We start from the raw sequence: 15,275 nt of genomic DNA, 5'->3' as shown, positions 1-15,275 counted from the left end.
TGATGATAAGGACCCAGAGTGGGTTGACGAGGCAGATAGAGAGGCTGAGGCTGTGGCTATGGTAGTAGAGGACCAGAGAGCTACGATTGTTCCTAGTGGCACCTCACAAGCACTGGCAGAGACTACAGTTGATCAGTCATCTAGGACCTACCTTAGACACCTTACTAAGAGGCATATTATAGATTATATTGAGGATGAGGATGAGGATGAGGAGCCATAGCTATAGTCTTGTTTTATCTTTTTAACTTAACATACTATTGGAACATTTGATGATTACTATTGATGTGATGGATTTCATGGATTTGATATACATTTTGATGGTTTTCATGGATTTTATATATCTATGTTTTGTATTTCCTTTAGCTACTATTTACTATTTAGCAATTTACCTTTGTACTTATGTAATCAATGTATGTTTAAGTATATGATCAAATTACCTTCTATTTCATGATGTTATTGTGTCTTTAAACTTTATTTAATAATGGGTGCATGGAATGTTCTTTAAATCCTTAAAAATCTCAAAATTTCAAGGGTTTTGTCAGTTTGCTGAGTCACTAGCGAGTCAGAGCCGAGTCACAAGTAGAGTTACCCTTGCCGAGTCTGAGCCTGATTTGAGTCTCATTACTTTGGTCAAGACCCCTACTGAATCGATTTATGGCTTTGTTTCACTGGAATGGGAATGGATAAAAGTCGACATGAGTTGCACAAATAACGGCTTATCTCAACATTGGATAAGAGGCCCAAATAATTATTGGACTTCCAATAACACATGTCTTGTGGTAGACCTCACTAAGTAGAGAAGTGCATATAATGCATCACATATCCTTACTTGTTTGGCAGGCTTGCACTAATGCTGTAAATATGTTATTTGCCGACATTGCATTATGGTTCAGAGGCAGTGATTGAAATTAGGAAATATTAATTGTGACAGGCCTCTAAAAAAGAAAAAATAGGAGATCGCCATGATTAATTTACCCAAATTAATCACAAACCCCAGGCTACAAATTATAGAGTATTTGACAAAAGTAGGAAATTTATATTTTCACATCATAAGCACATTAAAAAGTGATTTTTCTGATAAACAGGTACAAATTAAAAGTTTGATCTTATTGAGATACAAATTTATAAGATGAAGCTTCAGCTTTGATCTTTTTATGGAGATACAAATTTATGATATGAAGCTTCCAAATCTGTCCTTTGAACTCTCATCTCTACGTAGAACATAGAGCAAAGTAGATTTCTAACATGAAGGAAAGCATCAGTTAGTCAAGCTTCTCCTTGATGAAGGATGATTTTTAATAAACGCACAAATAATATGCTGTCATTTGGATGAAATATTGCTGTTTTGGTATTAGCTGATCTAAATGTTAACCATGTAAAGAATTGAGAACTCTCATCTCTACGTAGAACATAGAGCAAAGTAGATTTCTAACATGAAGGAAAGCATCAGTTAGTCAAGCTTCTCCTTGATGAAGGATGATTTTTAATAAACGCACAAATAATATGCTGTCATTTGGATGAAATATTGCTGTTTTGGTATTAGCTGATCTAAATGTTAACCATGTAAAGAATTGAGAATATCATATACACTACCAACTTTTCTCGTTAAATAAACAGTTTAAAACATTCAATTAGAACAACAGTTCAACAAAACACACATGGCTCCAGGTAGCCATTACTACACTATTGTCAGGATAACTTCTGAATCAATTTATGACTTTGCTTTGCTGGAATAGGAATGGAATAAGTTGACATGAGTTGCACAAAAATGGCTTATTTCCGCATTGGATAATAGGCCCAAATAAATAATTGACTGCCAATAACGCATGTCTTGTGGTGGACCTCACAGAGTAGACAAGTGTATCTAAGTGCATCACATACCCTTACTGTTTGGCAGACTTGCACTAATGCTGTAAATATCTTATTTGCGAACATGCATTATGATTCAAAGCAAGTGATTTAAAGTAGAAATATTAATTGTTACAGGCCTTCTATAAAAGACAAATACAAACAGCTACAAATTATAAGTTTGATCTCATTGAGATACAATTATAAGATTAATCTTGAACTTTATCTTTTTATGGAGACACAAATTTATGATATGAAGCTTCCAAATCCATCATTTGAAATCTCATCTCTATGTAGAACATAAAGTGAAGTAGATTTCTAGCGTGAAGAAGGCAAGCATCAGTTAGTTGAAGGCTCTCCTCGATGTAGGATGATTTGTAATAAACACAAATAATATGCTTTCATTAGATGAAATATTACTGTTTTGGTATTAGCTGATCTAAATGTTAACAATTTAAAGAATTGAGGACATCATATATGCTACCAACTTTTCTCACAATAAACAGTAAAGAACGTTCCCACCTTTCTTGTGCAGTTTGACAAGACACTTTAGTGATTGATATGAAGCTGGATTTTTGCGCAAAAGCTCCTCATAACAGTCTATAAGCAATTTCGGTTGTTTTGGTGTCAATGACTCTGCAAGCCTAGCCCTCAAGCTGTTAACAACACAGGAAATGAAAAGTAAATTAGTGTTAACACAAAACATGAGATCCACAATATTGTAATCCATTTTGTTATAGAAATAGATTATCCTCTATAAATTGACGTTAAATATGAAGTCCCTCTTGGCAGGTTGGCAGATACTAATGCATACATGATGGCAACACTACATGTAAGCAAGGTCACATGAACTTAAGGACAGTTTTGGTTTTTGTAGAAATGAGAAAATTGCTTGAGTATAATACAGGATTACTATCAGCAGAAGTAGAGTTTTAGTCAGCAAGCTTCACAGGATTAATATAATTGGCCACAATTTTGTATTATGATAGAATGGAGTCTGTAGAAGATGTAATCTAAACCCGCCTCGCCTTACCCCCCATAGATAGTTAGTAGGCTATCTATGGGTAGGGCATAGTTTATGGTTTCTTAGGTTCCATTGAGTTCGGTCACAATTCTGTACGAACAGATTCGCTCGGAAGGCTGATCCCCATCGTTTCTTACAGTTGGGAAGCCCCACTCTGCTGTCTCAATTGGATCAATGATCTACTGCTCCAATAGCATCATATAGAATTCTTGCTGGTGTTAAGATGACAGTTGGCATATGTTTTGAATTGAAAATGTGAAGACAGGTCATTATTGCTAAGTACAAACTATAAAGCAAAAATCGGGCATTTTGGCTAAGGAATTGAATTGCCTTGTTAATTCAATACATGGCAATGTAGGGATGTCATCCTAGATGTTAACCCTCAGCAAGTTTTGGTAAAATGTTGTGGTGTTTACACACATTTTCATGAAGGTCAATTGGACGGGATAATCAAAAGGGTATATAAGGACATTTTGGTAATGCAAAGTATGGCTATGCTATGCACATGATATACGAGCTTTGTGTATAACGGTATATTGATATTTTGATGATTAGGGCATAATTAGATGTGAGATACACAAAGGACAAATCAGATATGGAAGATATCCATACAATCAATTTTGATGTAGTATCTATAACTCATTGTATAGATTGTATATCATTGTATGAGCAGTGAGCTCCATTGAAATACAACTCCTCACAAGGTTGAGACCTCTAATAAGGTCTTGTCCTCTTAGGACTCATCTACTATATGCATGTAAATAGACTCGTAACACGGTCAACATTCCATACAAAGTATTTTCAGATTAGTGCATATCTTGTGGGTACCATCCCCACCAGGGTTTACCTAGTTAACAGATCATGATGTTATGAATTTCTTGGTGTTGTGTACTTTACTTATCAGTTTATTCATTTATACATGTATATAGTTAAGTGCTGAAATAAATAGTCGGGCTAAAACTCTTGCAATGTTGATTCACACCCCCCCCCCCCCTCCAACTCAATTTTCTCTATTTCTAATAGTCTCCCTTTATTTTCAAAATACCTTGTGTATCCCTTCTACAATTTGTTATTCCATTGCAAAAAAAGGTTAGCATCAAGCAGTTCTTTGCAGTATTTGTGATTCAAATGATAAATACATGCAAAATGAGTGATATAGTTTATTCTGTAATGTTCCCGTCATAAAATAAATAATTAATCAAACCATTGTTTATGGGTCGATTGATTTAGTATTCTAATTGTTTCTGTAGGTGTGGTCATCGGTTATTTTTGTAAACCCTTAGGAAGTTCCTCCGAAAGGTATTTAAGAACGGCATGTAGTTAGTAGTTGGTATATGATTTGGATTATTTTTCTTGGTACTGTGAATTCCAGTTGGAGTTCTCTATTGTTCACCATTTCGGAAGTGAGAGATCTTCCCTACTTGGCTATTCTAGTTTCGATGGGATTTGACCCTAACCCTATTTCGTTGGTGTATTACTTTGCTTCAGATCTGGCACATCCGGAATGCCATCTTGGTCTACTAATATATATTCTATGTTCGGTGATAATTTGCATACCCTAATTCTCCTTAGCGTATCTCTCTATTGGTGAATGTTTGGCATCTATATGACTTATGATATCTGAGCATATTCAATCTCATTGATTTCCGCCTCGTGAGTTGCCTATGTTGCCTACACACATAATACCCAATAACTGTACGACCTCTGTGCATATTCCACCGTATGACTAGCATTTTGTATGGCCTCCTCTAGCTTCATACGACCTCTGCCATATTCCACCGTATGGCCAGCATTTTGTATGGCCCCCTCCCACTCCATACGACCTTTGCCATATTCCACTGTACAACCAGTATATCATACGACCATTTCTGTTTACCATATGGACTCCTTGATTCAATCCTTCCATACAGATACATCAGTTGCTTCCTTCATCGTATGACTTCAACTTCGTACCTCCCTCTCTGTCCTGCTACTCGGTTCGTCTTGTAGCTTGAAGTTCTTCCTGTTGCTTGATCTGTCCTACTGCTTGGTCCGTCCCGCTACTTGAATTTCTTTTGGTTGCTTGATTTGTTTTGCTGCTTGATCCATCCTGCTGCTTGGTCTTTCCTACTGCTTGGCCTGTCCTACTACTTGAAGTGTGTTATTGCTTGAACTCTGTCCCGCTCCTCAAAGTTTTTCTTGCTGCTTGGCCCATCCTGCTGCTTGAATTTCATCCTGTTGCTTGATCCGTCTTGCCTGTTGAGGAACATTACAGTGGTATCAAAGTCGTAGATCCTACTAGCCTGTGGACAGTGAATAAAAGTTTATAGCCAGAAAAGGACATCCCATTCAGTTGATAGAATGGTTGATGAAGAACCCACTCCTGCCGTACTTATGGTGCTACTAAGGGATCTTTCAAGGAATCAAGCTCAAATCAATGATACTCAGCGACTTATGGAAGAAACTCTCAGGAAACTGGAAGACAAAAAGATATCTAGTGAACAAAATGGTCGTAGCGCGGGCTCAGAGTCGGTTAAGGAAAACCCTCATCCAGCAAGCTCTCTGCCTTCCATGTTGACTTTCCCTTAATGGACGGAGTTACCACATGGAGGAAAGAAACCAACCTTTGAGGAAGTTCAAGAACAATTGAAAGAAGACTGGAAGAATGCAAACTTGGAAGAGGATATATCCTACAAAAATTACACAGAATTGAGAATGAGATATTCTGGAGGAGGAAATCGAGGATTTTTAACGACGATCTCAAAAGAAAGTTGAGTAAAGTCAATCTATCACAATTTGATGGATTGGGATCCATATTTGCCCAAGCATGGGTAATGAAGGTCAATACTTCTAGCTTTATCCAATGCCTGAAGAAGAAGAAATTAAATTTGTAGGACTCCACTTGGAGGGAGTGGCACATGAATGGTGGCATCATGGCACTATCACATTTAGGCATGACCAAGTAAATACTTATGCAAAATTAATTGAAGGATTGATAGATCGACTTGATGGTAAAGATTTGAAACTTAATTTTAAAGAGTTGACACAATTGAGGCAAATTGGATCGGTCGACTAGTACATCACAGAATTTCAGAAAGTCTCTATTGTGGTTACAAACATTTTCGAAACGAGACGGATAGGCTCTTCATGGACAAATTGATAGAACCTCTAAGGGGTTGGGTAAAAGGTTTCAATCCTACCACCCTTTCGAAGGCTACTAAAAAGGCATGAAGCATGGCATCATCATCGACATCGTCCTCTTGAGGTTACGCCTACTCCAAACAACCAGTATTTCCAAGGGACAAAGATAACAAATCTTTGTCGATGAAGCCTTCATTGGACAAAGCTACCAGTGTAATATCCCCAGCTGGATACATCTCAACAAACTCCAATTATATCTTAATTTAATAGTTGTTTGACATTTTGTCAAACACTTTTCAAACAACCTCAGATATCAAATGAACTTGTTTCTCTATTTTTGGAAATCCTTCTATTTTATGTATGTTGGATATATGTGCCTTTCGTGATTTTAAAATATATGTATGATGCTAAAATAACAATAACAGTCATATACTGGAAAGGTTGAATGATAAACTCAGATTTCTCTAGACGAGTAATGGCAAAGCAAAAATATTTACTAACTAGTCTTTTCCTGATGTATTCAATCATAAACTTCACACATACAACTGTATTTAATATCAGAATGAAGTTGGCAATTATTGCTGTAAGAATTCGCCTAAGGGCAAAATTCACCCAAGAACTAAGAACTCAAACAAGCACAACTGTAGACCAAAAATGGAGAGAGTATGATCAGAATAACAATGTATTCAATAACTTGATACATAGAGTACACTAGGAGTGCCTGAATATAAAGGCCTCAAGAGAGCTTCTAGAATGCATAGAAGTTAGCACCATGAAGTGTCATACAACCAAGCACATGTCCACCAGATATGGATTATCCTCCATTAAGCACGGAAGTAAGTGCGGTGATGAGAGGATAAGCCTACAAGGGTGGGACACGCAAAACAGTGTTGTAGACACCATGTGCTCAAATAGAGTTGCGTACTCCTGTGTTGTCAATACGACAACTAACAAGGTGTGCAAACTCCTAACTGTCTCGCAAATAAAAATAATAAAATAATGCAATATAATTAAATAATGCATTAACCTAAGTAAACTTAAGTAAGTGTAAATAGTAAAGTACGTATTTACACCAACACCCCCCCTTAAGTGCAAGTTAGGGGAATGCCCTTAAGCTTACGAACTAGGATGAAGATACATAATGGGTCCCGACTACTAGGCCATGTTAGGTACCCAAGTACATAATGAAGATGCAATCTCCCATAAAGCGGGGAAAGAGGGAAAACCTCATGGGAAAAACCCTCCCCCAAAAAAAGAGATGAAAGAGGATGCATTGATGGATGGAGTAATCAAGACCCCCCCATTACGACATACATCCAGTATATACAAAAGAGAATGAGAGAAGGAAGAGAGACAGAATAGGCTCCCCCCCCCCCCAAAAGAAGAATGCCAACAAGTGAAAGCTACTCCAATGAAGAAGCTGGTCCAAGAATGCAAAAAGGTGTTCCTCCCCTTAGGAAGAAACAATGGCAAAGGTACAATTCTAAAGATGTGTGCTGGCCCGGAAACTTGCTCAAGTATCCCTGTACTGATGCTAAAGTTCACCCTGTCCAACTGTGCTGAAAAGAATGAATGCAGATCTGGCAAGGATGTCTGTTGAACCTGTTCCACTGAACCATCTGTCTCCTCAACTGACAAAGAGACCTCCACTAATTGCTGTTCATAAGGATCCACAATAACGCCAACCTGTGCAGATTGATCATGTAGAGAACGGACATGAGGGTCAGAGTGAGCCCTCGCAACAACTGTAGAAGTATCATCATCAATGAGAAGATGTATGTCCTCAAGTCTGTCTCCCAAGTCAAGTGAAGCTGGAGCTGGAAGACGAGATGTACCATGCTGGGATGGACCTTTCACTATGGAAATATAACCATGTGGACTGAACTGATGTGACCTCTCACTGCAACTGTCGATAGAACCCCACGTGTCTGAACCTGTTGAAGCACTATCGCTGGTGTCACTATCAGTTTCCACTGTGTATGATGTGCGAAGAGGAGTAGAGGATAAGCTCGGTGAACTTTCCTCAAAATGTACATCCTTCTCCACACAAATCTCATGTGTCTCTGGATCCATAAGTCTGTAAGCCTTCACACTGTCTTCATAACCAATGAAGGTACAAGGCCTAGATGTTTGTGCCTTGCATCTCCTGGAAGATAGGTTTGCCCATGCTGGACAACCGAAGACTCTAAGGTGACTCACAACCGATTTTTTGCCGCACCATGCCTCAAAAGGAGTCTTTCCATCTAAGGCTAAATGAGGAGATCTGTTAAGTATGTGAGTAGCACTGCTAATGGCTTCAACTTCAAGTGAAGGATCAAGAGACTTGGCCTTTATCATGCAAGTTGCCATGGTCTTGAGAGTCCTAATCCTCATTGCTGCAACATCTGTCTTGTGCGGACTGAATGCTGGTGAGTTCTAAAGATCAATCCCCTCAATTTTGCAAAAGTTCTTAAGTCTCCTGTCAACATATCTGTTCTCATTGTCCACTCTTAATACTTTGATGGCTTTCCTTGACTTGTGTTCAACATGAGTCTTGAAGTCTTGAAGCTTATAAACTACTTCATTCTTGTGATGAAGGAAAAAGACCCAACTGAATCTGGAAAAGTCATCAACAAATGCAAGTATGTAGCGGCCTTGACTGACTGAAGTCACTGCAAACGGTCTTGCTAATACCATGTGAACAAGCTGAAGAACAACTGGAGCTCGAGAAGATTTCCCTTTATCATACTTCTCCTTGAAATGCATATCCATTGAACAAGATGAACACTCCCCCTTAGAAAAGTTGATATTGGGTAGACCTTTGACCATGTGTTTTGAGCAAAGTTGCTGAAGAGAGTGGAAGTCAAGGTGACCAAACCGCTCATGCCATAAATTATTGTTTGAATTAGAGTGAGTCAACAAGGCTTGGGAAGGACTCTTAGGCACAAAGTGGGAGGAGGAGTATAACCTCTTGTCATCATTGACTTTCCCAACTGCTACCAATGAATCATCTTTGAGACTTCGCACCATCATTGAATCGGGAAGGAACTCAACCTTATGACCATCTCCTAGGTGAGTGATTTGGTAAACTGATAGTAGATTGGAGCTTAGATTTGGAACATAGAGAACATCTTTGAATTCCCCATCTTCCATTTCGACATGTCCTTTCCCTTCAACTTCCATTTTAGCATCATCTCCTACGAAGATGTGTGGTACCTTTGACTGCTTCAATGAAGAAAAATCTTGCTTTGAAGAACCCATGTGATAGGAGGCACCTGAGTCAAGTATCCATTCCGAAGAAGAACTTGTGTTGGCCAAAGTGCTTGACCTTTACCCTTTGAAGAGTTAGGAGTAGAATCCTTGGAAGTACCTGGCACTTGAATCTTATTCTTCTTGAGTAGATTTTCTAACTCATCGATTATTTTTGTCTTGCAATGATGCTTGTCGTGATTTGGCTTTTTACAGTATGCACAAAAGAGTTTGTCCTTCTTGTCATTACTTCTTTTCTTGTTTGAAGAAGAACTGCCTTGTTGAGAGGAGTCATGTTGTGTCTCAGATTGTGTTTTCTGCTTCCACTGCTTCTTCTTGTTGTTGCTTTTTCCCCCTTGACTAGATTTCTAAGCATCACTAGCCACCAAGGCTTTCGTCTTAGATAACTTGAGAAGTCCAAAATCCACCAAGTGAGATTGTTCAACAATCAACATGTCTACAAATCCATCAAAGGAAGGCTTCTGGTAAGCAAATCCCATGGTTAACTTGTGAGTATTAAAACTTGAAACAAAGTTACCGTACTCAGAAGCTAGCCGCTTCAGGATGTGATGTATCAACCTATCATCCTTCATGGGATTTCCACAATCTTTAAGAAGTGCCCTATACTCATTGACTTTGATGATATAATCCTGAATTGTGTCATAATTCTTAGGATCCAAGAGAAGTAGATCATTCTCAATCTGAAATCCCTTTTCTTCATCCACTTTACCATACCACTGTTCAAGTTTCTCCCAAGCTTCCTTAGAGCTTGAACAATTTTTAATGTGGAAGAGAAGATCGCTATGTACACAACTTCGGATAAGACCTAAAGCTTGATGGTCTTGTCTTTTCCAATCAATGAGTTCTTTAGCATTAGTAGGTTGGGTAATTGTACCATCTACATATAAACTATATCCTTTTTCCATTAATCTACTCCATGCAATATCTTTCCAAGTAGAATAGTTGCGTGAAGTTAGAGGAGGACATTTAAAACCCATGATGCAAAAATGAAAAGAGCACAATAGAGAGACATAAAAAAAATAGTACACACCCCCCCTTTTCACTCAATCAAAAGACCCCCCCAAAAGAGATGCTTTGGCACTTTATAAGTAGTGCGTTAACAATGGGCCACTTGTCAAAATGAACAAAGTGGACTTTCTGATTTTTCTTTTACAACTGCCTTATAAGGCTAAAATCTATCACTTAAGCACTGTAGCTTAGTTTTACAACAATTCTGAAAAAGAATCAAAGCATTAGAATGCCCAAGAAGGCTTAATTCTAAAAGTGAGAAATTTGTCCACACAACCCTAGAATCTGACTTCAGATCTGGAAAGTAGACGAAAAAACACGCACTTTCAAAAAAAACAGAACCTGAAAAAGTGACTAGATGTGCCCGTACGGAGCTTCTGAAGTTGCAAAACGTAGGATTATGCAGGTACAGTCGCCAAAAAATGCAATTTTTGCAAAATCCGTGCACCAAAACCAAAAAACACCACCACCATTGAAAAAATTCAAGAAATTCTACCTGATTTCAAAAAAAATTGCACCTGAATCGGAGTCCGAATGTCCAAGTTAAGAGCTCGCAAAGTCAGTCTGCCAAACTGAAAAGCAATCTGGAGAGGCGTCTGGAGGAGAAACTGAGAGTTTAAATTTGATGGTCAAACGGTCGTCAACGTAATTGTAAAATGCCTGAAAATGACGTCAGCAAAAAATCGCAACCAGTGCTGACGTGGCAAGTCGAGTCAACAATTTGTACTGTACGGAACGTACGGGTGCAGATGTGGCAAATAACGCCGGGTTCCACATGGCACGTGGCAGTCCCGGAAGCTGAGCTGGCAGTTGCTAACGTGGACAAATAGTACTGTTCCACGTGGCTTTGTGGCTTTGTGGCTTTGTGGCTTAGTGGCAACTGTCATGCGTGTCTATGGGCTGACTGTGCGCTGCAGTCCGCGTGGCAACTCTTCGTGCGTCCACGTGTCCAAGGCTGGTTGCAATGTTGGGTGGGAAGGACAAAGACCTATCAGAATCTGCTGCCGTTGTCGAAAATCGAAACAAATTGTCGGAATCGTGATTGAAAGTTTTGTTGTAGCGGGCACCAAAATCTGCAGACGGGCAGGGGGTGGCCTGTGGGGATAATCCCACATGCTCTGTGTGCCTTTCCACAATGTTGTTTAAAAACAAGATGCCGCCCTCACGAAAATGAAGAGAGCCGCTGGTGAGGTCTATCGCCTATGTCGTTGGTTGACTGTGAGGGCTTTAGCGGATTTGGCCGCTGGATTTAATGTGTACGGCCATCTTACAATAAAAACCACGAATATCCGCTGTGTAAAAATAACCTGCGGCCACAAAATAATAATGTGCAGGCCGGGAGCTCACAGCCCAATTTTGCCCAAAAATTTTTCTCTGTTACCAGCCTGTAAAGCTAAAAAAAAATTTCCAAAAATGTGACGAAAAAAATACAGAAATTTCAGAGAAAATAAATGCAGATCCGAAAATAAATTCATAAATCTGCGAAAATGACCATACCCATACCGCAAATCGGGGCCTCCAAGTTTCGATTTGCAAAAAAAATTTGCCTCACGGTCGACTTTGGGCCAAGGTAGGTGTGCTTATAGTCGATTTTCACCGGTTCAGCGTGCCAGACGCAATGGAGAGGTCAAATCTGGTGCTGGACGCTACCAATTTCTGTAGCACTCCTTATTCGAGCTGAGGTGATGAAGCAAGCAAGAGGTCTCGAACGGCTTGTGATGAGAAAATCTCTATGCTCAGATACCATGTAAGAATTTGCCTAAGGGAAAAATTCACCCAAGAACTAAGAACTCAAACACAAGCACAACTGTAGACTAAAAATGGAGAGAGTATGATCAGAATAACAATGTATTCAATAATTTGATACATAGAGTACACTAAGAGTGCCTGAATATAAAGGCCTCAAGAGAGCTTCTAGAATGCATAGAAGTTAGCACCATGAAGTGTCATACAACCAAGCACATGTTCACCAAATATGGATTATCCTCCATTAAGCACGGAAGTAAGTGCGGTGATGAGAGGATAAGCCTACAAGGGTGGGACACGCAAAACAGTGTTGTAGACACCATGTGCTCAAATAGAGTTGCGTACTCCTATGTTGTCAACACAACTAACAAGGTGTGCAAACTCCTAAGTGTCTCACAAATAAAAATAATAAAATAATGCAATATAATTAAATAATGCATTAACCTAAGTAAACTTAAGTAAGTGTAAATAGTAAAGTATGTATTTACACCAACAATTGCCAAGTAACAATGACTTGTGCTGAACATATTATTACCATTATATAACAATAAATTGAGAGTGGATATTCCAAATCAACAAACAAATAAAGAACTTGGAATCTTGTTCGATTTGAAGTGGGTCATATGTCTGATCGCAATCCCTAACAAGTCAAATGCAGCCCCAAATACTAATCGCAGGTCATGGACAATAGATTGCAGGCCTTTAGAAACAAGACAGGCCACTAAAATTAAATGTTGGCCCTCTAATGTTAAATGCAGATCCCAATGGGCAGATTGCAGGTTTCAAATAATAACTTACAATCTTCCAAAACTAAATCGTAGACCTCCAGAATGGAATCATAGGCTTCAACAAGAAAACGTAGGTCTGTTATTTCAATTACAGACCACTAAAAGCCTCCCACACTGCTTAGATTTTGCAAATAAACAATGTCTAGCAACACTGGAAGTTAGACACCCAATAAAATTTGCAGATGGAAGTATACTTGAACTCTTCAATCCCACAATGTCTCTTGGCAACAGAGAATATAGGAGGGAGAACACACAAACTTAGAATTGCCAAACCATAATTGATGAAAAAGTTTACAATCGATTTGTCCTCCAAGTTGAAAAACACTAACTCCAGATTGCAGCTCTTCTTAGACGCAGGTATCACAGTATAAGAGGAGAGGGCAAATTATTTACCTTAGCATAATTTACATACACCAACTCAGAATTTCTCAGAATTATAATCCCAATCTCCCAGACATAGATAATCACAGATAGGAGATTTAACCAATGAAACCACTATACATCAGCAGTGACTTTAAACAATCTTCTGAAACTCAGAAACCCTTATACTTTATGTAATGGGCACCCCTGGATGTCCCAAAAAACTAAACCAAATTGCTGAAAGGAATTATGTCAAACAGTTTGCATTCAACTTCTTATTTCTCCATTTAATGTTTTAAACCCCTTATAATTCCGGAAATCAAACGTTTATTGTTTGTTGTGTTTCGTGCATGGAATTGGTATCATACAACATAGACAAGAAAGCAACTACAATGATATGCAAAGTGGAAATGAACCGCTGCTAATAAAATGTTATTTTCAGAATTCATAAAATCAAATACATAGCAGATTTATCAACTCACTAATTACTTCAGCAATATTGTCATAATACTCCAGCCCATGCTTACGAACTTGCTGCTACAATACTTTGTCCTCCAATCAGTCCACTACCTTCATAATACCATTCCCTCCAAGCGGCATAAGCGTCGGACAAGTAGTGAAGAAGATATGAGCAAAATATCAAATCTGCTTGTAGCCGGAAATGCAACTAAACTGCCTGATAATGAAGCCAATAAGAAAGAATTCCAAAGGCCAAACCCCAAGGGAATGACGTCTAGAATGTTACAAGAGAGGATAGACGTCCTCAAATGCCAAAAACAAAGCTGCAACTCACACACCAATTTCTTCTCATATTCAACCTGTCTAATGAAGCCACAAATGCTTCCTTTTATTCTATTTCCAAGGGTCCGCTCAACTCATATGGGCAATGTGGGATAAAGATGTGTAATATATAAAACATATATTAAAATACCCCTTATGTCTCCCTTGGGTACACATCACCATAAAATAAATATTAAAGTAACACTTTAATATTTTACAATTAAATTAGAAGTTGCTTTAACGAAACTTCAGGGATTAAAATGTATTAGCAATCGGACTTCAAATAATGCGAGTGATAGCTCATCGGAAAGCTCTCACCGAGGAGTATCGAATCCAATCACCAAAATTGACCTGCACTGTGTCCTGCCGACTTACTAAAAAATAGTAAGTATGCCTGAAACTGAGTAAATCAACTTCGTTTTGGCCCAAACTGGAAATGACTAGGCCAAAACACTCCAGGATCCCATTAAACCCTTCGTTAGCCCTCGGGACCATGTAGAACAAGGCTAACGCACACACACTTGGTCAACTGCTAAAAGAACGTGAAGGCCAAAAGATGGGATCATTACACTTTAGCATGGGCACAAAATTCAAAACTCGGGAAAATGCCACAAAGGCAACAAAAGCAAATATATATTAAAGCGTGCTTTCCTCAACAAATGCGCTTCTATTTATAACCTCCAGATTCCCTTTTGTTGCCAACACGTAACTTCACTCAAGAAGCTTAACCACACAACATTAATTAGAAGCTTCCATTAAATTCTCACTTGACTTGGCTTAACTAATTAATAAATGGCACTTTCCAATGATAACTCAACTCTCAACTTAAGTAAAATTATAACTTTATAATAAGCCATTTAATAATTAATAATAATTTGGCCACTAAAAATATAATAACTCCCAAAATACTCATCATTTAAATATGTCGTTTGAAATTTTTATTTCTCCATGTGACCAAATGCACTGAAAGAGTTCATCTCAATCAACGCCAACTTTCGACAAATAGTAAGTACACAAAACTAAGCCCAAACGAAGGCCGATTTGAGCCAAATGAAGACCAACCTGTAGCTTACTAAGATGTGGAGAAGATAAAACCCTCCCAAGCCAAGCCACTTCCACAAAAGACCCTCTATCCATAATAACTAACTTGTGAGAATCACAATAATAGGCTAATCCCTCAAACTCTGATGCCGAAAAAAAATGGGGACATTACAACCAGACAAGAGCTCCAAAGGAAGAAAATATGTTTCAATTGTATAGGAGTCGTGGGAACCTGGGCATATATGCCTCGGTAAAGGGACAATACACTACATCAAAGTCGTGTCTGATGATGAGGACGATCAGTAGAATCT

At 38.6% G+C, this 15,275-nt stretch overlaps 1 protein-coding gene across 4 annotated transcripts in view; it reads right to left on the bottom strand.

Moving 5' to 3' along the window:
* Positions 1–15,275, bottom strand: part of LOC149528817 (TAF RNA polymerase I subunit A) — a 206,966-nt gene that overhangs the window by 51,130 nt on the left and 140,561 nt on the right. For all 4 annotated transcript variants that reach the window (XM_089809936.1, XM_089809934.1, XM_089809935.1 and 1 more), the window contains exon 7: positions 2,371–2,504. In XM_089809936.1, coding sequence (XP_089666062.1) covers positions 2,371–2,504 — 134 coding nt within the window. The remainder of the gene's footprint in view (positions 1–2,370; positions 2,505–15,275) is intronic.

The sequence above is a fragment of the Cupressus sempervirens genome, chromosome 11 (genome assembly GCF_028749045.1).
Source record: "Cupressus sempervirens isolate cs-2001-9-10 chromosome 11, ASM2874904v1, whole genome shotgun sequence".
Taxonomy (NCBI): Eukaryota; Viridiplantae; Streptophyta; class Pinopsida; order Cupressales; family Cupressaceae; genus Cupressus; species Cupressus sempervirens.
The sequence above is the reverse complement of the archived record's forward strand: the minus strand, read 5'-3'. Positions and strand labels throughout refer to the sequence as shown.